This window comes from Suillus discolor (genome assembly GCF_016758755.1).
Source record: "Suillus discolor strain FC423 chromosome Unknown F5147scaffold_48, whole genome shotgun sequence".
Taxonomy (NCBI): Eukaryota; Fungi; Basidiomycota; class Agaricomycetes; order Boletales; family Suillaceae; genus Suillus; species Suillus discolor.
This window is the reverse complement of record NW_024541295.1, coordinates 211,406-231,820: the sequence shown is the minus strand read 5'-3', so window position 1 is coordinate 231,820 and position 20,415 is coordinate 211,406. Positions and strand designations below refer to the sequence as shown.

Below are 20,415 nucleotides of genomic sequence, written 5' to 3'. Positions count from 1 at the left end.
CAGGGATCACACAAGAAAAGAGAACCAACCCTGCATATCGAGTTGAGGAGATGGGCTGACATAGTCCTTGTCACTCCCTGCCCGGCAAATATGCTCTCAAAAATCGCACACGGACTCTGCGATAACCTCTTAGTATGTCCTGCCGTCTGTTCACGTCTCACTCGGTGATAACCTCCTTTGTTAGACCTCTCTGCTTCATGTGCTGGCAGCCTGGCACCTACGACGCTGACTTACATATTCACAATTCACAGCAATGAACACGCTGGACGAACATCCGCTTACAGTAGAGCATACGCGCATTGTCCGAGATGTTGTGCGGTATCAAATTGCTGGGCCAATTGCAAAGGATATTGTATGTGGGGACGTCGGTACGTTACTTTGACTTTTTGTTTTCGTTGTAGATCACTCGGTCCTTTCTCAAAGGACTGGGTGCCATGACAGAATGGTGTGATGTTGTGAAGATAGTGGTGAATCAAATGAAGTTCCCAGTCACACGACTGATCAAACCAGACGGCTTCCATTCTGCCACAGGGCCGTACTCACATTGCTCCTCAATCATTTGATTACAGGATTTCCGTCGCAAATGAACCTAAATCGCGTGTCTTTCGCACCTCGCCCAATGCGTTCGATCGGACATCGACATAAAACCAATGATCACAAGTTGCCATTCTATCGCAACAATACACCGACAAGACGGCGCTATAGGCACTTCGCCTTAAGATGTTTTGTTTCAGTGCTGCCGTCTTCAGCTTTGCAGCGCAGGTGCCCATCAGATGTTAGTTGGATTTTTACAACATGCCTCTCGAAAGGCGGTTGCTCTTACAGGATCTTGTATGTGAGTGAATCGAGGAGTATTTGTATTACTTGCTAATATTAATGGGTTGTATAGCAACAAGAATCCTCTCGAAGCTGTACACGACAGCATGCTATTCGAATACGTCATCACCGAGGATCTCTCGAAGGCGATAGATCTTATGTGAGAGTAAATCAAGGAGTACAGGATTATTTCAAATCTTGAGCACGCGATAACACGCTCGAATATAACAGCCTATATATCTATTAGGCAGGGCTGATCATGACCAGTTCGAATACGTCATCATGATATTTCTCGAAAGGCGATAGTAGATTCTATATGAGATTAGATCCAGTATAGCAACCATCTCCTCCATACCATCTCAGAATGTTTCGAGGCTGCAAGAGTTCAATCGCACAGTCACGGTGTCCATGCAGTGCGCATGTGCTCGAGCTGCGACCTTCCATCATGCATGTGAGCAACAACGGCCCGCCCGGGGACGGTTTCCTGATCCGATGCCAGTGACTACTTTGAATGCGCGCGAAACTCAGCAGACACCATATATGCTAACCACCACACCCTATAGCAGATCAGGAACATCTCTTCCATTTCTATTGATCTGACCAAGGGAGACTCTTGTGGGAAAATCATCAAATGTTGCCAACAAGTTTACCTCCGCTGAGTAAAGGTGGTCATGCAACACACTGCAAAAGGTGCTTGTCTGGCTTGCCATCTTCCCAAGTGGATATTGATCCGGCCAAGTACCTTATCCAATGCTGATCTTGATGGTAGCTATTCTAACGCGATTATCACAGGCTTGCCCTATCCTTTTACTGCTTAGGCTCCTTGGATGTTTCGGGCGAACTCGAAAAGAGGACTAGGGATTGGGAAAGAGAACAATGGAAGGAATGGATATGGAGTCAACAGACTAGTGAGCAAACTCTGAGATTCACATGTGTTGGAGAATTGAGCGCAGTCACCAGGCGGACATTATGGGACCGGCTTCCGAGCAAGCTCTTATATGACTGCAAAACACTCGGTCAGAATCGGCCCTCGTTATATGTAGACATAATTGATTTCCAATCTAAAGACAGAGGAACATTCGGTCCATGATAGCCCTCAGATCATCATGACTTATACTGCCCTTCTCTCACTGGCCATATTGCGCGACAACTTTTCACGTCTTGACAGGAAGGGTCTCCTGAAATTCCTCAGGTCCTGTCAGAACACCGATGGAAGGTAAGCCCCTACATCATGTCGGACACTTTCAAGGTACAGAACAAGGCTCCTAGTTTTTCTTCTGAGCCTTTAGGAGGCGACTCTGATCTACGCACGACGTTCAGTGCTTTCGCCATAAGCACAATGCTTGACGACTGGTCAGGGATGGATGTTACAAGTGCTCTCCAGTTCATCTGTTCGTGTCGGGTAAGTTTGCGACAACTTCATATCAGGGGTTGTCCTAATAGCTGCTCTTAAGACATATGAAGGAGGTTATGGGCAATCGCCATTTGGGGAGGCTCTAGGTAGCACGCCATACCTTATGATATGATAAAATCTCACCCCACCTTCCTTCCCCAGGTGGCACTACGTATTGTGCACTGGCAGCACTCCGATTAGCTACTAAACAACTAGACCCTCTTGATCGGCAGAAAACCATTCGGTGGCTTGTGCAAAACCAAGCATCTAATGGCGGGTTTCGCGGAAGGACTAACAAGGACGCTGACGCATGTTATTGTTTCTGGTGCGGCGCATCACTGCACGTAAGTTCATAGTGTCTCATGACGTCGACAGAAACTAAAACATTCCAACGCACCAGGTGTTGGATGCAGGCGATTTGGTTGACAAGGCAGAAATGGCATCCTTTGTAGCTTTTTGCCAATTCAAGTTCGGCGGAATCGCAAAGATTCCCGGCGAGCATCCTGGTACGTCATTCTCAAACGCTTTGACTTTGCAGCAAACGCTGTCCTAGATCCCTATCACACATACCTCTCACTGGCAGCGGTGGCGTTGCTCCCACCCGATTCGTCAGAAGGAACACCGTGGGCGCTTTGTCCTCTAGATCCTCTATTGAACGCAACATACCAGACGTCCTCGTGGGCTAGAGCTCATATTCCAGCTCCTAAAGTTGACGATGATGATGCTTTGGGTGATGCAGGCATATAAGTGTGCGTTAAATTATGTTGAAGTAATAGATAGCTGGTCTGGACAGGCACTCAATTATAACATTACATTGACTAGTGTTTGAATGCAACATTGCCTCATGCCATTCTTGTTGAATGAGAATCGTGTATCGTTAGAAAAAGCAGAACCTCTGCTTGACTTACCTCGTCTGTCAAGTGGGCCTCTTGAGGTGAAGGTCACAGACTCCAGAGCACATTCACGCTGCAAGTGCGTCACTGAATCCATCCAGGGTGTATCAAATCCTAGTGCTTATATCAACCCGACTATTCTTATAGCCATTATTCATACAGCATATGTTTTGATTTCAAGACACTCAGCTATCATGTGCATAGACTATAGAATAAGGCCAGATGATCCCCAAACAGATTTCACCGCAAGCGGAGGGTACTCTGGCCGCTGCACTTGCCAATCACCGATCAGCGAGATGATATTATCAGCCTGTGCAATGATCAATGATAAGTTTTAATTCTATAAAAGCTATCCAGCAATATTGCACACACAGTTATCACCCTACGGACACTGTCTTCTCGTCCAATCAGGCTTGCATTATCCGGAACCAATGCGGTGCGCTCCATGAAACGACGGGTGAATTCCTGGCGGCGTTCATGAGCATCGGCTGTTTGCCATAACTTCGGTCCGGCACGTTTAATCATAGATTGGACGACGCGTACGTGTTCCACGCTAACCATTTCGTGCAGCAGAATCCCCAGACAATCGTGCATTATCGGTAGTTGGATGAGGCCAAATGCGAACAAGTCTGCCAAGAAGCGAGAAAAATCCAATGCGACATTCCACCGTCTCATTTCGAGTTTTTGCTGCGGAGAAATAACATACGGATTGTTCTGCATGTAACAGTGAATACTCATCAGAAAGATTTGCGATAAAACGCACAAGAGAACACCAGAATGATTTGAAGTGTTCCAAGACAGCGGTTTGCAAATGGACCACGAAGCAGGTGGAGACCCACTCGGAGTGATGGAGCTTCAATGCATCACGCACTTCTCGCGCAAAGAACGCCGCCTCCGGTCCAAAATCTATTATATTCGCTTTGGCCAAAATTTCCCAGCAGAAAAGTTGGGCGAGATCGCGTACTGTATCGAATGACCATGGACCCGATTGCGCCAGGACAGTCGGTAAAGCAATATTGGGTGCCAGCATGCCAGTGTCAAGTATACGCACCCATGCTGCTGGTGTGTGAGCAGGTGGAGGAAAGTAGCCATACTCTACAAAGCGGTTTGGAATAAATGCCGCGGCGTTCGCGTTGAGGTCAGAATTTATGGATTGGACGCTTGGCACGGTTTCTTGAACCTGTGCCTGATGAAGTTTGCCATACTTGAGTCCGCGAGCTTGTGCTTCGTCATCGACCAATGTCGTATTGCTGCTGCAGGGGGAATTGTTCAAGGATCGATCGGGCGTTCCAGCGCTCGACTGCCGGGAGAGAGCTGCGTTTGGATTCTTGTATCCTCCGAGCGAAGACGCTTCAGATTGATAGAATTGGTTCATTTGCGACATGAGTTCAACGTCAGTAGTTGCCACGGCTAACAGATGAAGGGATAAGTTGGTAGACAGGCTGAGTGGATATGTTGATTTTCGGTGGTGAGTACAGTTCCACTTTATAGGGTAGGAAAGGGCCACAGCTGTGTGGTTGACCTTCACCCAGGTCCTGAACAATGACCGTCAGAGCGTGGTTCAACGTGTTGACATCCACAGTGCTGGTACGAAGATAGCGAGGGGGAACAAAAAGCTTTGTGCACCACTGGTCCACATCAGCGTGCCGAGGCCACGCCACTGATACATTGTCCACGTTAATACTTGAGAGGAGTAACTGTAGTACTTACTTCAACTCCGGCTGATCATGATGTCATCCGACATCGTTCATAAAACAGGTTTGTGATATCATGATGGCACCTACTAGTAGTGTTCATGGTAACAATACCTTATGAACTAGTGGTCAATATGTGACCAGTGAAAATTGAAGGACCAAGCATCAGTGCGGGTGCGGAAGCATGGCCGAGCCACGCGAGCACGGAGTGGAATCGAATTTCGAGCAGTATGTAAGCTCTCTGCTTTGGATCCAGATACTTAAGAATGTATGCATTATAAGAGGTACAAAATCATTTACTTGACAGTTCTGGTCTGCTGCACAAGACTTTGTCGGTGTGTATAGTGAAATGATTGGATGACTTGAAGAAATAATGAGTAATTAATTATAGTCTGTCGACTCACCAGGCGTGTATTATAGGTAGATTTTATCTTTTCATATGTCTCTGGTAGTATATCGGATAGTACACCCGCCTGTCACACCTGCTGTGCGCGGGAAAGCGGGGTTCGATTCCCCGCCAGAGAGTCTTTTGCACTGGTTGTCATCATATCCGCATTTGATGCTGAGCTGCAAACGACCACAAATATTTTTAAAACCATCATTTTTATCGGCTGATAATGTAGGCGATTTTATCGATCTCGATCAATGTTTGGAGAGCCTACGTGGCATATCTACCAGCACGAGATATATCATACGGTACGCCGGGATCGGGTCCAATTGCGTCTACCACGTCATGGCGCGTTTGGAGTTCTGTCTCTTCTCTTTGTTCACTACCATGGCGACTTCTGATCGTATCGTTGGTCTTCAAAACGGAAGCAGGTATCAGATCGGTAAGAAGAACTTTTGGCGATACGACGGATTTATTGCCACTCCAGAAATGGGGGATATTCGTGTCAATGAGAATTAAATTCGGAGCACCGGAAGTCGGCAGACTTGCACTCATAGCAGCAACTACTGACACCATCGACTTCCTATTCCCGTCAGACGTTCTCGAGGAGGACGCCGAGACCTGTCTACAGCGTGCATTTCTTTTCCCTCTCAATGTCTACGTTATGACAGAACCTTAGACAAGTTACTGGTTCAGACAGCCTCAGAGAAGCAGAGCACACTCAGTCCAATGCACCAGAAAACACTGCCGACTGTTTCGCGATGTTAACTCATCCTGGAGTTCCTCCTCATCACCTTGATCTAAAACCAAACTGTATTTGCGCGATTCAAGGAAATCTCTCGGTGGAAAAGGGATTGGTGAGAAACGCGCGCGCGCGCGATTGCACTGCATTGTCGATTTCCAACTTCTCGATATGTTTGAGAGCCACTGCATCTCACGCATCAACTTTTCGTTGCATTCAATGGTTGACATTAGCGCGGACCGTCCTTGGAAGCTTGACCTGCGAAAGGATCCGTTTACTCACGGTCAATTGTATACTACGGTTTTGTCGAGGGTCAGATCTTCAGAACGCGAAGAGACACGCTGTGTCTATTTGCGGAGACAAACGAAGGACAAGACTGTGCAAACATTGTATTGCTACCGTAGACACCGTTAAATAGAAACAGACACCAAAGGCGTGTCCTTGTACAAATTTATAAAGTCGTGTCACATTTGGTACATTATTATAGTCCATCGTATTGAAAGCGCAGAGAAGGAGCTCTTATCGGTCCTCATATGGCATTATTGGCCTCTCCTATGTACAGTACGTAGTGGTCCGAAAGTCATGTCCCGAAACAAATATTACCGCGCGAGATCCCGAGCGAAGTGGAAAAAGTCTACACTAGAGCTGTTAACGCCGTATTTGTAGATCTATAAGATGAAGGTTAAGGATAAGCAGGCAGCAAGAAAAGGAGATACCATTGAAACTCACGTAATGCGAAGCAACCCAGCTCGAGAATAGAGCACGTTGGTATGTTTCGGGAAGCCTCTCCAGCAGGGCGTCGAGACCGACTTGATCGACTAGGGTAATGGGTATAGCGCGTCTCATGACACCCCTGCGACTAGGTACATCATTAAACAGGTCAGAGAGTTCAAGCTCTGCCTGCAAGTTATTGAGCCTGATGGACAACTCGTCCGAGATCTGCGTTCGGGGCTTAGCGCCTTGGAGGCGGGCGTGCTCGCGCCAAATACAGTGGAACTCCGCTGCGGCATTCTCCGAAATCTTTTCTTGAATCTCTTTGACGTATTTTTGATAGAAATCTGAAGGCTTGGCGTCCTTGAAGATCATGAGGTCTAGGTATTCCTGAGTCGTGAGGGCAAGACCGGCGAGCACTTCAAGCGAGGAGCTGGTCACACCGCCTGAAGCAAGTTCAAAACCGGATAATAGATTATAAAAAAGCAATCTCACCCTTGTTCGCACTAGAGTCCTTGAACAAGACAACCTTGCGTTTCTCCAAGTGTAACCTTGCCTGCTGCGTGAAGAACAAATTTGCACCCTCAACAATGTACTTGAAGTGGGGTTTGCCTTCTGTATCCGTCAAAGCAGCAACATTAGAAACGTTCACAGCTTCAGGACTGAATGATCGTGAGCTGATGTTTCGTGCAGGTGGTGACGCAAACATACCGTCCACCGCAAGGCACAAAAAGGTCTGCCTTGAAACGGAAGTGAGCACCATTCCTGAAGTCGGTACCGTCCAGAACGATTTCACCGGCTAGAACAGCATGTGAGATAACAACGAAATTTAAGAAAGTTGAACATACAGGGTAGTCTAACGTCCTGTTCCTCGACCTTGACAAGGTACCCATCCTTGCTCAGCTTGGTCTTGTCAAAGTGAGCGACGGTCAGGCGACATTTGGCGAGACGGATGAGCTCCTCCCTATTGATACCTGCAGGGTCGGCAAGGACACCACTGCCATCGATGATAGCAATGGTCTTGTCGGAACTCAAGAGTATCTCATTTGAACCAAGATCCCCGTCTGCAAAGTGTCAAGGACGACTTCCAAAGAGTAAAAGGCCCAAACGTACCAGGACCACCGGTTTGAACTTTTGTGATGTCTTTCTCCCTCAGTCCAAGTTGCTTGTAAATGCCAAGTACATATTGACGAATGGACAGCGACGTCATTCCATATGTATCATGGGGGATACCACCCAAAAGCTCGGCACTCTTGCCGGTGGTAAATGACTTCCACCATGTCTCGGCACCACGATCGCGAGCGTGTAATGCTGCCCAATCCATCATGTCTGCTGTGCCCTCTTTACCAGATGTCAGTCGCCTCCATGGTATATCGGATATGCAATCTTACCATCAGGGCCGAAGAACAGTAACTCTGGCTTTCCATACAAGTCAACCAGGGGTTCCTTAATCCCTGGAGTTTGGCCAGGGATAAGCAGGTCGATGATAGCCTAATTGAATGATTGATACCCATCCATTGATGCGTAATTGCGCACTTACATCGACATATTTCTCGAAGCAGCGTCTAGGTGGCGCTCCAAGACTACGTGAAAGGTACATAAAAATGCAAAGATGGGAAGTGAAATAACGCACGAAGGCAAAATAGTACCCTTGGCTCCTCCTTCCGGAATATCTTTATTTTTCAAAGATTGAGTGGCAGCTAATCCGTAGTTCTCATCGAACAACATCCTCTGGTTGATAGAGTAGTTTCTGGTTGCATAGAACTCAGCTGCACGATTCCGAAGTCCAGAAAAGGTACACGTACTCTTTGTTCCGCGACCTGACGATTCGAATACCGCCGCGGGCAACATCTCTGAAGCGGATGTGGAAGCCGCGGAATTCATTTCCGATGATGATGAACATTCCGAAAGGTTTGTTTGGATATTCAATCTCAGGCAAAAATTCAGGGGCGAGACGGAACGACAGTGCGACCTTGGTGGGTTGATAGAAGTTCGTCTTCAAAATGTGCCTACGAAAAGTTCAGCTACTAATCAATCATTCGCTTTGAGACCCACTTGTTGAAAATGAGGAAACTCTCGATAACTTGGAGATCCTGCTTGTTCAAGACTGTACGTCTGATTTTATCGTACAACTCAGAGTCAGACAGAGGCTGCGTGGTTTGAAGACGCTGGTATGAGAGAGTAGGACTGGGCGCATCTCGTCAAAGTTACCCAAGACAAATACATTAGCAGACTCACCCGAGCTGTGATGCCTCATCTGCAGCCGGATAATGTGCCATGGCGAAGTTGACATAGAGGAGACGAATCTGTTGGAAAGAATTAATGTGACATCTCGAGTGAAACGAACAACGCACGATTTCCGAATGTGCATGGATAACTTGAGCAATACTCTCCCGCGTGAAAGTTTCCTCCCTGAAGCGTCTCTTGATATCATTGAGAACTTCGGCGTGTGAGGGGTTCGATTCGTCCAAGATATTCTTGAGGTGGAGGTACGCGGGACCCAGGCGATTGCAGAAGTGTTGAGCGAAAACCCAACCACAATCTAATGAACAATTAACTCGATTCTGTCTCAGAAATGTTGAGCATACATGCATAGGTCGCCTCTTGCACAGCATGTCCAGAGTTGACAGAATCGAGGAAAAAGGGGTTGTCTGGAAGACAGTACAGAAGAGATGCTTCTTTCATCACCTGGAATATGGAGTGCTCGATCGGCGCGCCGGTTGAGTTAGGCATCGGATTCAGGTATAGAGAGATTATCGTGATTCCATTGGAGAACTGTTCTACATACTTGCGGGCCGAGTACAGCTGGTAAAAGTGATAGAGGTTCGATAGAGCGCTGAAAATGAGCGTAAGGCTACCGTACTGTAACATAAATAGGTCAACATACCTAAAGAAACGGGAAGTCCCGCCCATCTTGTATCCGATGACAAGACGCCTCTCACGAGTGCCTTCGACTTCAAATACTTCCATGACAGGACCGTAGCGGCTCTCGACTTGCCACATGATTTTCTGGTACACTTCAAGAGTATGCGGGCTCGCCTTCTCAAGGAAAGCGGTATCGGAGACCGTACGGATATCGGTAAGTCCATCAGTCCGAGTTGAGGGGGGTGGTGGAGAAGGGAAGTTGCACTTTGTGATGAAGTAACAACGCAGTTGTTGAGATGCTGTCGCCGATATGGATCCAGTGGATCGGAAAGTCTCAAGGCGGTAACAATTCGACGGAGTTGAGTTGTCGAGGTATAAAGAGTCGATTCTGTGTCAGGCACAAAATTGGCATAGCGATTGTGAGCCGTATCAGATAAACATACCTGGATTCACAGGTAGCACCAGGCCCTTCGGTGGAAGTCAGACCCGGTAAACTGGTGTGGATGAAAGTCGCCCCATTTCCTTTCTCGTCAATCCTCTCGAGGTCGATGACGAGTTTATTGAGATCGTGCTTAGTATAGGCAAGTACCTTGGCACCAAAGAGCGCGATGATGTGATCAGATATTACAGAAGGCGATTCATTTTGAAAGTAGGTGTCATCGATACCGAGCTGAGAATAGAACCAGTTGACTTCGTTTGCAACCAGCTCGCGAGGAATGAAACCCTATGGATGTGGCACCAATATCAATGCTTACTGTGACTGAGAGATGAAGGATTGCATCACCTTGGCAGCGACATCTGCTTGCACCTTGGCACGTTGTTCTTCCTTGCCTTTGAAGACTGGGGTAGTATAACCAGGCAGGTTCTTGACACGCTGCAAGGATGCCTCACTACTAGCCCTGGAGCTAGCAGCAGAAAGACCGTTGAGGTTGTTTGGGAGAACTCCTAGAAGCTGGGACGGCGTCGATGACATCGTCTAGCAGTGATTTTAGAGGTCTATAGGAAATCTACAGGTAAGTCGCGTCTACTTAACCAAGAATCGATTGATGCAGTGAATCGGAGGACAACAATGGTTTGAATAGTGCCAAGAATCCACCTCGTATTTATACAGATTTACGGACCATAAAACTCAAGCTCTTCTGTGTACGGATCTTAGGCTTGTCAAAGTATAATCTGGTATGTAAGTCAAAATAGTGGCAAATAAAGAAAAAAAAATAAGGAACAATTCGGAAAAGGTCACTTGACCAGGTACCAGTCTCCGATGGTTGGTTGGTACTTGATGCACATGGTCAGTAATTATTATGATATATTTCCGCTAGGAGCGCACGGATGTCAAGTTAACATCGTACGTATAGGATTATCCAATAATAACTATGGTGAAGCTGACCCTTATTGTTTCAACCGGGTTCTTCAAGGTGCCCGATAGCGAAGCAGGTGACTCGTTCCATTTTGCAGTCAGCGCTGACACGAATCGGCACTCGGTTACCACAGGTTCACCATTGTTACCGCCATCACTGACAGTCTAATAGTAGTCTGTCTGTCTGTGCTGTTGTAACTGATTGATGCATGGCAACCACTTTAAGGATGTCGATGAGGTTCCATCGAGATCAATCTACAAAATTATTTCGAGTTCAATGAGTAGAAATGCGAACCAATTGCATGCTTCTCGAAGCTTCCCGCGTCATATTGACTCATCGAATCGCATCATGGGATCAACCATGATATTGTTTGAAAACCTCATTTATCCGAATTCGCTATTGCAGCCGGCGGACCTGAACGTTCGAACTCGTGTTCTCTTACACTGCTTTGCCTCTCCGAAGGACCGAAACTGTATCTGCCACGACACAGAATACGTATTTCTCACTTGAGGACAGCCGCATCCCCTCCTACTTATTGTTGGTGCAGGGCGCACATGGGCATGTATGCGCTTACGGCTTGACGCGTGACGCGTCATGACTCGCGCTTGCTAGCGGCATGCACGGTCCGGTTCATGTCTTGACCCATAGCGTACCATTCCGACCTTCAGCTTCGTCACAGCGTCGTCCCCCGAACCTAATTTTTTTGCGATTAAAGTTACGATATATCACGTTTTATTCAAAAATGCCCACCTGACGCTACTCTGCATGACAACGACGCGTTGAATAATTCTGAATGGGCAATGGAGGACCGAACTTGAGTTCGAACGTGCTCAAGGTACATTGTGACACATTCGTGGAGTCGATGTCCTATCTGGAGATATACTTCCACGCCAGAATGGTCGGTCGAAGGAGATGTAGGATTTCGTGACAGCATCAGCCATGCCCTGAAGGAATTCACTGCTGCTCGGACCGACCAACGCTGGGGCTACGTGATTGGTATTGCCTGGCTTCTGCCTGTCGGAGTCCCTCACGGGTTTACTCAAGTATCGAGCTTGGTTTTCAGCAAGAAGCGAACATCATGATGATAACGATGGACACCTGTATGACCAACGGAAAATGTATGAAACCTATGCCTCGGTATATTATAAGATCTGATAGTACTTTCCCGCATTCATGGTTTAATTGGGTCTAGAGGTTGCTTCTACTAGCTTCTACTGCGCGAATCCCCGAAGATCATCATGAGTAGTCAGTTAAATCCGTGGCAAGTTAATGCCACCATATATATTCGAGTGACCTGGCACCTCTTGATCACAGTCAGCACTTTGGCCCGCGCGAATGATAATATCACTCACTTGAACTCGGGAAGCTCCGTCTCAGTCGGCAAAAACCTTTGAGGAGCCTTGCTTGTCTTGCATGGTAAACTCCGTGGTTGGTCCTTCTCTGAATGACCTTTCAACTGGTTCCGCAACTCCAGAAAGTCTGAGCAAAACTTGTGGATTTGTGAAAGCGTGTGCATCTTCGATTGGATTCAAGTTATCGGGAAACGTGCCACTTGCTTGAAAGATTCGAAATCGAATACTCTTAGGCAGGCACAGGCTGCTTTTGCCATTAGCAGTGTCATTGGTGGAACTTCCAAGACTAACGGAGATGCTACCTAGAATAAACATACTCAATTTTGGCACAGGTGTGAAAACGTACCGACGGTTGGGGTGAAAATCAGCGGTACTGTGACACACTGATAGCAGTTTGCCCTCGTTCTACCCGTCTAATTGGGCTGAAGAGATCTAAAGATCAACCTGTACGGTTTAGTTACAGTTGAGGTTAGGTGGGTTTCGCATAAGAGAACATGACAGGACACATGCCGAACCTGAAACAACGAGTGATGCGTCATGACATGACTTGCCATGGTCCATGATGGCCGCTCATTGCGAGTTCGTCGTATGTCCCGAAATCCGCGGTGATGCATGCACATGATGCAGCCGTACCATCGCAAGTTCCGCAGGGACGCTTATTTTGGATCCTCGTATTCATTCAACACGATCTTCATCTAGGGCAGCTTTTAAATTTGACAATGTCCGAGTCGATGACGAAGGTTGGAAGGGCAACCATTGTGCCGGCCGGCGAACACCCAGTTTTGTCAGCCGGTTTTCGGCATGACCGGTAGAACTGGGCCTCGACTCACCAGTGTCGAGCCTTCGAATTCGATTTCGTTACGTCGTACAATTGACTCACCTGACACCCTGTTACCATGTTCCTCTCGCGCCTCGTAATGACTGCAAAACAATTCTCCACATCTGCCGTCACCAGTTTCCCAAAACTCAAGACGCACAGCGGTACAAAGAAACGGTGGAGAGCACTCAGCAATGGCAAGTTCAAACGCGTACGTACCAATCTTCCCGTTTCCCCATCGATCTCGTTCAGCTCAACGACACGCGCAGGCACACGCAGCACACGCGCATTTGAACGTCGCTAAGAGACCAGGGCGTAAGAACGCACTCTGCCAGACGGCATATTCCAGCGGAGCGCAGACGCCGACCTTGAAAAAACTTATGCCCTACGCCTAGCTTTACTTATTCTATAGGTCGGTTCCTTGTTTTGAGCTGGAGAGCATCGCACTCATCACCTTCAGATACTGTGTACTTCTTATATAATCAACATCTATTTCATCAAGAGTGCATGTCTGCGATACATGACACTTCTTGACGACATATGTTTGTCGGCATTACAGTTCCAATTTGCGTAACTGTCCATAGAGCAGGGGATTGGTCGTCCACCTACTATCACAGGTGGTCTCCAAATACACAAGAAGCACATCATATTCGGCGAGGAGTGATACTTGGAATTCAGGAAACAGCAGTGAAGTCACTGAAGTCACTAACGCTTCAATAATTTTATAATTTGAGCCTGTACAGCTCGACGAGCAAGAATGGGTCACGAGGTTGGTCGTTCGCGCATGTCAAAATCAATACAAAGCTGACAGCATCAACTGCGTGATGGATCTAGTATTACAAGTATAGTGCGTTGCGCACTGGCATCACAGTCTAGGTCACTACCTATATCTTTGCATGCCTACGATATTCCAGCCTGATGGGCGAGACAGAGTGAGGAGGCGCATGAGGCGACAGATGCTGAGCACTTGGGTGATGTACTGGAGGTGCCTGACGATATTGTGGAGGCAGGTGGGAGAGGTGAGATGTTTGTTTACTCCGTTTGAACCTATTCTATCTTTCATGACTCTCTGGTGTCATTCTGGCAGAATGTGATGTAGTTAATAGACCTTCGATGATTAGGGTGAGCAAGATCATTTTCAAGAATCACAGATGTTCTTCATCAGTAAACTGGTGAGTTCTTGCTAGGGAATATGGTGCTTTTACATCTAAGAAGTAAAGTACGATGGTTGCGGGAAGGGTCGGGCGCTCGCGTGGCTTTCGCCTATTTCGCTAACGGCCACATGGGAGCGCTTAGCTCGCTTAAACCTCTTTTTGGCAACTCGCGTGGTTTTCATGTATATTTCGAGCGGCGACTCAAATAATGTCGCCCATTGGAAACTTAGCACGATGTTGGTAATACATGGTGTTTGAGCAGGGGGACAACGGGATTTGAGTGTTTTGCCTACTGTAATTGTTAGTTGTCGCAGTATATGTACATAAATGGAACAACATATGATACAATCACAGACAGGGAGATAACAAATGTGGTAACAGGAGATAAGATTCAAATAAAAAAAGGAGACAAAGACAATGCAGACTCAAAAACTGGAGAATGTGAGGACAGGAAAATGGGGAGACGGGAGACGGGAGATGGGAGACAGGAGATGGGAGGATGTAGGAGACAATTGGGAGATGGGTAGGTGTCAGAAAAAAGTTAGGTACCATTGTAATACTGCCAGATTACAAGTTTGGCTCAGCAAGGGCCTTACAAGGTATTTTAACGGGCCGTTCTGAGGCATGGCAAGGCAAAACTCAATGTAAGGTCATCAAAAGGGCCCTTATAAGTGCCTTTTAATGGGCATTAAAATATTATCTTACCCGTTTAAAAGCCCTTATAAGGACACCCTCCAAATAGAGCATTAAAATGTCTTGCAAGGCCTTAAAACCCTGGGAACTTTTTTCTGACAGGCAAAGATGGGAGAACAGATACATTCAATGATACTGTTATATATTTTGTAATTTTGTCAGAATCCTGCTCAAAGAATGTAGAACTGACTGATCTTACTATGTACTATGTACTATGTACTTTATGTGGTGGTAGATTGTACTTTTAGTTTTTTTGAATTGCTCATAAATGTATTTTCAAAATTATTCAAAATGCACAATTTATTAGGATGCAGCCTGAGGCCAGGAAGCCAAAGGAGGGCGTACGCCCTCCTTGGCTTCCTGTGACGAAGGAACAACACTCATTTTCCTCCCCTGAAGGAGCGCGTAGCGCTCCTTCGATTTGTGCCTTCGGCACAACGGGCGTGAGCTCATAGTCATATATAGTGAGAAAACCATGTGAATGGCATTTCGGACGGGATTACCACACCTTACTATATTTGGAAGGTTTTCGGAGAGTGACGGTGTAGTGTAAGTGACGTTGCATTATAAGATGATTCAAACTCCGAGAGCGGTGTTAGTAAGCTAGGTCGTAGATGACATAAGCAGTCAGAGAAGGTTCTTGAAGTTGCCCTGTGAGGGGGTGCTTGCGTGTCGGGGGACGCGCGTCTGGCCTTTATAAGCTCTGAAGTCGACCAGTACCACCACCACCATCACCACCAAACATCCGATGTCCTCCAATGAACAAGGAGCCCAAATTCTGGGCCTCGGAACGGCCTGCTCATACCCTCACTGCTCTCTCCTCGATTTCCTTCCATTCAAATGTCCACACTGTCCAGGCACTCCTGCCTTCTGCTCGGAGCACTTCCATCCACACTGCAATACCGCCCACGCTCACCTGGACCGTGTAGCACCAAACTGCCCTCTGTGTAGTGTTCCAGTCGCGATTCCGCCCGGCGAGGACCCGAACGTGCGCATGGAGAGACACATCAGCCGTTTCTGCGAGGTGATGAATGCTAGCGGTAGACAGCAAGGAAAGGGTGGGAGCAAGATATGTGCCAGGGGGAAGTGTGGTAAGGTATTATTTGCACCCATCGGGTGTGATGTGAGTTGAACATATGTCAATTTGATGTACATAATGATACTAATGGAAATCATACAGAGATGCCACAAAGAATTCTGCCCTCAGCACCGTTTCCCAAACGATCATAGCTGTCCGTCGCTCACTTCACAACGGCCGAACACCAGTTCCACCTCTAAGCCATCTATCAGACCGAGTCCTGTTTCAGCCACTCCCAGCTCATCCTCAGCCAAATCTGCGCCTGTGGCTGTATCCAGACCCGCTCCTTCTTCCAAAGCGATATCAGCACCATCCTTTTCCAAGTTTTCCATCTCTGTCCCAAACGCATTCTCCAAGACTGATCGGTGAGTACACGTCCGCTTTCCTCATCTCAGTATCCACTCATAACGCACCAGCGTTTCTCCCGCTCCCGTTCTATCTACCTCCCCTACGTCCACATCTGCATCGCCTTTGTCCGCAACTAAACCTCCTTCGCCAATCATATCTTCCAAACCTACAAACTGTACTAAATCAACCTCATCAAATTTCCTTGATCCAATGTCTTTTATTCCCCCATCGATCTTCGTATCTGCTTAATCTCACACACCACACTATGTATCAATCCATCTAATGTTTCGCTGTATCAACATCTATATATCCTTTCCTATAGACGCGCAAAGGAGGAGCGCGCGAGCAGGCTCAAGGCCATGAAAGAGCGTGCCAATAGGGGTCTTCTCACAGAAGAAGAGAAGCTTATCCTCGCGCAAGAAGAGGCAGCACGCGCGCAGGAAGTCAGAAAGGGAGACAAAGAGTGTCGCGTCATGTAGCTTTCCCCCCTGAACTTGACTTTGGACTTTCAGGACTTCCCACAGTACCCATATACTACATCGCGTACAGATCCACCCATAGGCCCGACCTTGTATTTCCTTGAACCCCTGTTGGATTTCGATGACACTAGGCTCAGCTTTTGTGGCAAAGTCTGTTGCTCGTTACAATGTAATGACAGTTACAGGAATGTGCTGAACAGTGTGTACTATTGAGTGAACTATGTGACCTTCAGTAAGTTGAGGATCTACATAGAGCTCGGCATGTAAACTTCGCCCCAAACACGGATCTCGATGACTATTTCCACCCCTATACAACTCTGGTACTTGAATGAAATTTTGGTGCAGGGCCTAGGACGCTCGAGCAGTGAAAGAGGACTCAAGTACTCATCGCCAACTCACTGGAGCTCCCCAACTCCGAATTGGAAGAGGTGACCTACGCTCGACGTTATCGATCGAGACAGCGGCACAACTAAGTAATGATAGTACTACGTCATCTGACCAGTGTGAGTCGGAACCTGGTGCTTCTGCATCAAACACTGCGCCAGGGGGACCGATACGCCCATAGAAGTGAAAGCGCGCGGGGGACTGGTGGAGGGAATGAGGAATTTGGAGGGGTATCTCACTATGTGGCCTTCCGACGTTCGTGCTTCTCTGTATACTACAACTCATATGTAATCTACCCAGATACCCACTCGACCAAGCTTGTGCTTCCCCAAAATCCTCTCAGCTGGATTGCCATGACACTAGTAAAAACACAACACCAATGAACAACACTAATAGCGGTACCTACTCTAGGAATGCGGTCGCGGATAAGTCGACAAATAACACATGAAACGAGTGAAGACAGTAAGTGAAAGGAATGAATGCAGTCGATGAATGTTCGCAGAACCAGGATAGGACAAGAAAACTGCGATGGAAAGGAATGTTCGTAGGAGGTTGGCATAGAGCGTGAAGTATGCAGCAAGAAAACGGAACGTCATAAGTGTAATGAGAAACGTGACGTGACGTTGCGGGTAAGAGTGAAGTCCTTGGTATGCAAAATGTGCGTGACTTGTTTATGTGTAGTGCTATCGTCGGACAAAGAAGACCACCAGAATGATGAAAGGGGTGTATGTAAACAGCGACACTACAGACATGACACGGCACCGGAACCGCCATGCTTTTGCGTCTGCATCACATTCGTTATCTCGGCCCAAACACTCCATTATATAATCACTCACCATGCTCGATCTGCGGATCATCCAGTGAAACTCCCTTCTCATCACCAACAACACGCGTGCGCGGTGTGCGGAGAAAGAGCGCAGCGATCCACCAGACAGGGAACAAAACGAATCCCACAAAGAAGCACCACGCATGCACAGGCGATCCAGGCTCATCCTCCCCACGAAAATGCAGCGTCCAAGGCGTCTCTGCAAGTTTCTTGGGCGGGCGTCTAGGATCTCGCATGTGGAATTTACCAGAAGGCACGATCGAAGGTGCATGCGGGGACACGAGCGCACTGATAGGGATAGACGCCTGAGACATGCTTTGGCGTCTCGCGTGATTCTGATTCTGGGTGATTGAGTTGGTGAGGGAGTTCTTGTTGGGGGTTTGTTGGGGGCGGGTCGAATGAGTGGACGCGGCACGAGATGGTACGCTAGGACTAGAGAGGATACGAGCGCTCGTTCGGCTCGACCAGGAACCGAACTTGCCCACTTCGGGCGTTGGCTCTAAATTCATACTCTGGCTCTGAGTGGATACAGGCCGCGAATGGATGGGGGTGCCAAAAGGAGAGGACGATATACGGGCGCGCTTGCGGTGGTACGATGATGGCGCGTGAGATGAAGCAGAGAGCTTTTGACCTGCGTAATTAAATTCAGCAATCAATACACGTTCGGAACCGTTGAGAAGGGGCGACGTAATAGAAGGTACGTACTTCGGTAGCTCTCTGGGACAGCGAAAGTTGCGCGCTGCACGTCCTTTTTCTGCTCGGGCGGTGTGGTGTCTATGTCTTCGGCTTTGCGTTTGCCTTTGATCTTATCACTATGGTTACGGGAGGTAGGAGTAGGGGTACTTGGATCCATGGTGATTGTGCGGGAAGTACGTGCAGGTGTGGGAGCAATGGAGGGAGGGAGGAGAAACTGAGACGATGGATGACCTTGTATTTTGCTTGGACCCATAGGTACGTTTAGTCTCGAAGGAGTATAATTTGGCGAGGTGGCGCCATCCGGAGCGACGCGAGTATCATTTGGATTCGCAGACATGCGCCAGTCCGCGTAACTTGTTGGGCGGTGACGGTGGGTCGGAGGAGGAAGGTTAGCAGGTGGAGATGGAGATAAAGATGGAGATGAAGATGGGGATGGGGACTGGGATGCACGTTCCCCGCCTACAACAAATGAGTGAGTGAGTGAAACGAGTGACTGAAGTGACCGCATAAGAAAATACATGGATGAATACAAAGAGAGACAAGATGCGGAATTCGGAATGTGCGGCAGAAAACAATATCTGAATGCCGTAAGCATTGGACTTACCTTGGGGAGCTGGGGAGCGTGGTCGAAGTGGTGAAGGTGATAGAGAAAATGATCGTGATATGGGCGCCTGATTAGGAAATTGCGCCACGCTGCTACCGCGTGTTTCGGACCCCGGACCCGGGACACCATTTTGGGCAGATGGCCAATTGACGAGGTCAAGCCCTTCACCCAACGAAAGTCGCAGCATTTCGCGCGATACCTCTGCGGGCCATGCATTGTTTGAAGATGAGTTGACACCTTCTGTAGCTTGCTGTGCACTCCAAGAGGCACTGTTGCGTCGACGGGGTCGTGCATTGTCAGATATTGTTCGCGTACGGAGGCGTTGAGCAGCAGGCTGCTCTTCCGAGGAAGGAGGAAAGACATCCTGCACCTTCGGGAGGCTTGCAGAACGTCGGACAGATCGACCAAATTTCATTGATAGCGATACGAAGAAATCATCACCAATGCCAGACGGGATCCGTGATGAACGTTTGGGAAATGAGTTGGATCGGTCCGATGCGAAACCTAATGCTGTGGGAGTAATATTATTAACGTTTTTGTCCTTGAGGTAGGATGACAAAGCCGGGTGGTTCAAGGGCGGCAGAGGGGGTGGGGGCGATGGACATGCAAACGTAAACGTGGATCGGCTCTCGGGTGTCGGATGGCCAAATGTTCCGGGAGAGTCGAATCCCAGTTCGCGAAGGATAGGTGTAGTGAAGTATGCAGTTGGGCGGGCTGTCGGAGACGTATTGGATCGTGGTCTATTGGGTGTTCGTGGATGCAGCCTAGAGGACACGATATCTGTTGGTGATGATTTGGAATGGATAGATGAGCTGCTTGTGTGATTATTGACAGATGTCGTTAAGGTGCATCCCCTATTGCTTGTTTGTGCTAATGTATGGCGATGTGCTATGGAGGATCGTGACACACTATGGGAGCTGACGATAGAGTGCAAACTTTCTGCTGAGCCAGTGAGGCCTTCACCACTCTTATTGCTGTTACTTCTCTTCAGCGAAGGAGAATGTGACGTTCGTCTGGTAGTGTCTTTGGTGGGACTGACTTCTGCAAATCCTGGTATCATTGGGGAGCTGCGCACTCGTCGGCGACCAAACGTGGACCAGTCCCCAGGTGCAGCTAGGGGGTCA

General features: G+C 47.9%; 8 protein-coding genes and 1 non-coding gene across 9 annotated transcripts; 5 read left to right on the top strand and 4 right to left on the bottom strand.

Annotated features, from left to right (window-relative positions):
• Positions 1-100: 100 nt before the first annotated feature.
• F5147DRAFT_293791 (uncharacterized protein) lies at positions 101-1,121 on the top strand. The gene is made up of 4 exons (XM_041429072.1): positions 101-132; positions 185-368; positions 570-835; positions 890-1,121. Exons 2-4 carry the CDS (start codon positions 254-256, stop codon positions 1,016-1,018), a joined length of 510 nt encoding a protein of 169 aa, XP_041290134.1. The 5' UTR covers positions 101-132; positions 185-253; the 3' UTR covers positions 1,019-1,121.
• Positions 1,122-1,447: 326 nt separating this feature from the next.
• F5147DRAFT_581042 (terpenoid cyclases/protein prenyltransferase alpha-alpha toroid) lies at positions 1,448-2,956 on the top strand (the record flags this gene model as incomplete). Its single annotated transcript, XM_041431586.1, has 9 exons — positions 1,448-1,554; positions 1,609-1,724; positions 1,777-1,832; positions 1,890-2,032; positions 2,086-2,218; positions 2,271-2,316; positions 2,372-2,553; positions 2,610-2,715; positions 2,763-2,956. The coding sequence occupies 9 exons, from the start codon at positions 1,448-1,450 to the stop codon at positions 2,954-2,956; spliced, it is 1,083 nt and encodes a 360-aa protein (XP_041290133.1).
• Positions 2,957-3,252: 296 nt separating this feature from the next.
• F5147DRAFT_293722 (uncharacterized protein) lies at positions 3,253-4,630 on the bottom strand (the record flags this gene model as incomplete). The annotated part of the gene is made up of 2 exons (XM_041429071.1): positions 3,253-3,816; positions 3,866-4,630. Coding segments are annotated over 2 exons (1,158 nt in total), but the record flags the coding sequence as incomplete, so codon positions are not given.
• Positions 4,631-5,238: 608 nt separating this feature from the next.
• F5147DRAFT_t100 lies at positions 5,239-5,321 on the top strand. Its single transcript has one exon. It is a non-coding gene; the product is annotated as a tRNA-Asp (tRNA).
• Positions 5,322-6,525: 1,204 nt separating this feature from the next.
• On the bottom strand, positions 6,526-10,475 carry F5147DRAFT_581118 (Glutamate/Leucine/Phenylalanine/Valine dehydrogenase-domain-containing protein; the record flags this gene model as incomplete). Its single annotated transcript, XM_041431589.1, has 16 exons — positions 6,526-6,594; positions 6,656-7,083; positions 7,133-7,299; positions 7,349-7,436; positions 7,486-7,701; positions 7,751-7,978; positions 8,029-8,128; positions 8,178-8,220; positions 8,271-8,387; positions 8,443-8,646; positions 8,693-8,824; positions 8,876-9,179; positions 9,226-9,473; positions 9,525-9,890; positions 9,946-10,226; positions 10,287-10,475. The coding sequence occupies 16 exons, from the start codon at positions 10,473-10,475 to the stop codon at positions 6,526-6,528; spliced, it is 3,180 nt and encodes a 1,059-aa protein (XP_041290131.1).
• Positions 10,476-13,108: 2,633 nt separating this feature from the next.
• Positions 13,109-13,418, top strand: F5147DRAFT_526983 (uncharacterized protein; the record flags this gene model as incomplete). Its single annotated transcript, XM_041430009.1, has 2 exons — positions 13,109-13,240; positions 13,299-13,418. Coding segments are annotated over 2 exons (252 nt in total), but the record flags the coding sequence as incomplete, so codon positions are not given.
• Positions 13,419-15,515: 2,097 nt separating this feature from the next.
• On the top strand, positions 15,516-16,980 carry F5147DRAFT_707871 (uncharacterized protein). The gene is made up of 3 exons (XM_041438102.1): positions 15,516-15,999; positions 16,057-16,319; positions 16,625-16,980. Exons 1-3 carry the CDS (start codon positions 15,625-15,627, stop codon positions 16,779-16,781), a joined length of 795 nt encoding a protein of 264 aa, XP_041290129.1. The 5' UTR covers positions 15,516-15,624; the 3' UTR covers positions 16,782-16,980.
• A 503-nt stretch (positions 16,981-17,483) lies between these two features.
• F5147DRAFT_707867 (uncharacterized protein) lies at positions 17,484-19,305 on the bottom strand. The gene is made up of 3 exons (XM_041438101.1): positions 18,697-19,305; positions 18,002-18,622; positions 17,484-17,949 (listed from the first exon to the last, which is right to left on the bottom strand). Exons 1-3 carry the CDS (start codon positions 19,280-19,282, stop codon positions 17,849-17,851), a joined length of 1,308 nt encoding a protein of 435 aa, XP_041290128.1. The 5' UTR covers positions 19,283-19,305; the 3' UTR covers positions 17,484-17,848.
• A 146-nt stretch (positions 19,306-19,451) lies between these two features.
• F5147DRAFT_543092 (uncharacterized protein) lies at positions 19,452-19,958 on the bottom strand (the record flags this gene model as incomplete). The annotated part of the gene is made up of 1 exon (XM_041430277.1): positions 19,452-19,958. A coding segment is annotated over one exon (507 nt), but the record flags the coding sequence as incomplete, so codon positions are not given.
• Between the last annotated feature and the right edge of the window lie 457 nt (positions 19,959-20,415).

What these genes read in the sequence shown, in the direction of transcription:
- F5147DRAFT_293791 (XM_041429072.1), top strand. Translation starts at nt 254, where the DNA reads ATGAACACGCTGGACGAACATCCGCTTACAGTAGAGCATACGCGCATT. An exon ending in TATTGTATGTGGGGACGTCG is followed by an intron (nt 369 to 569) that starts GTACGTTACTTT and finishes ATTTGATTACAG; the next exon opens with GATTTCCGTCGCAAATGAAC. An exon ending in GCTCTTACAGGATCTTGTAT is followed by an intron (nt 836 to 889) that starts GTGAGTGAATCG and finishes TGGGTTGTATAG; the next exon opens with CAACAAGAATCCTCTCGAAG.
- F5147DRAFT_707871 (XM_041438102.1), top strand. Translation starts at nt 15,625, where the DNA reads ATGTCCTCCAATGAACAAGGAGCCCAAATTCTGGGCCTCGGAACGGCC. An exon ending in TTGCACCCATCGGGTGTGAT is followed by an intron (nt 16,000 to 16,056) that starts GTGAGTTGAACA and finishes GAAATCATACAG; the next exon opens with AGATGCCACAAAGAATTCTG. An exon ending in GCATTCTCCAAGACTGATCG is followed by an intron (nt 16,320 to 16,624) that starts GTGAGTACACGT and finishes CCTTTCCTATAG; the next exon opens with ACGCGCAAAGGAGGAGCGCG.
- F5147DRAFT_707867 (XM_041438101.1), bottom strand. Translation starts at nt 19,282, where the DNA reads ATGCTTACGGCATTCAGATATTGTTTTCTGCCGCACATTCCGAATTCC. An exon ending in TGTCCCAGAGAGCTACCGAA is followed by an intron (nt 18,623 to 18,696) that starts GTACGTACCTTC and finishes TTAATTACGCAG; the next exon opens with GTCAAAAGCTCTCTGCTTCA. An exon ending in TGATCCGCAGATCGAGCATG is followed by an intron (nt 17,950 to 18,001) that starts GTGAGTGATTAT and finishes AATGTGATGCAG; the next exon opens with ACGCAAAAGCATGGCGGTTC.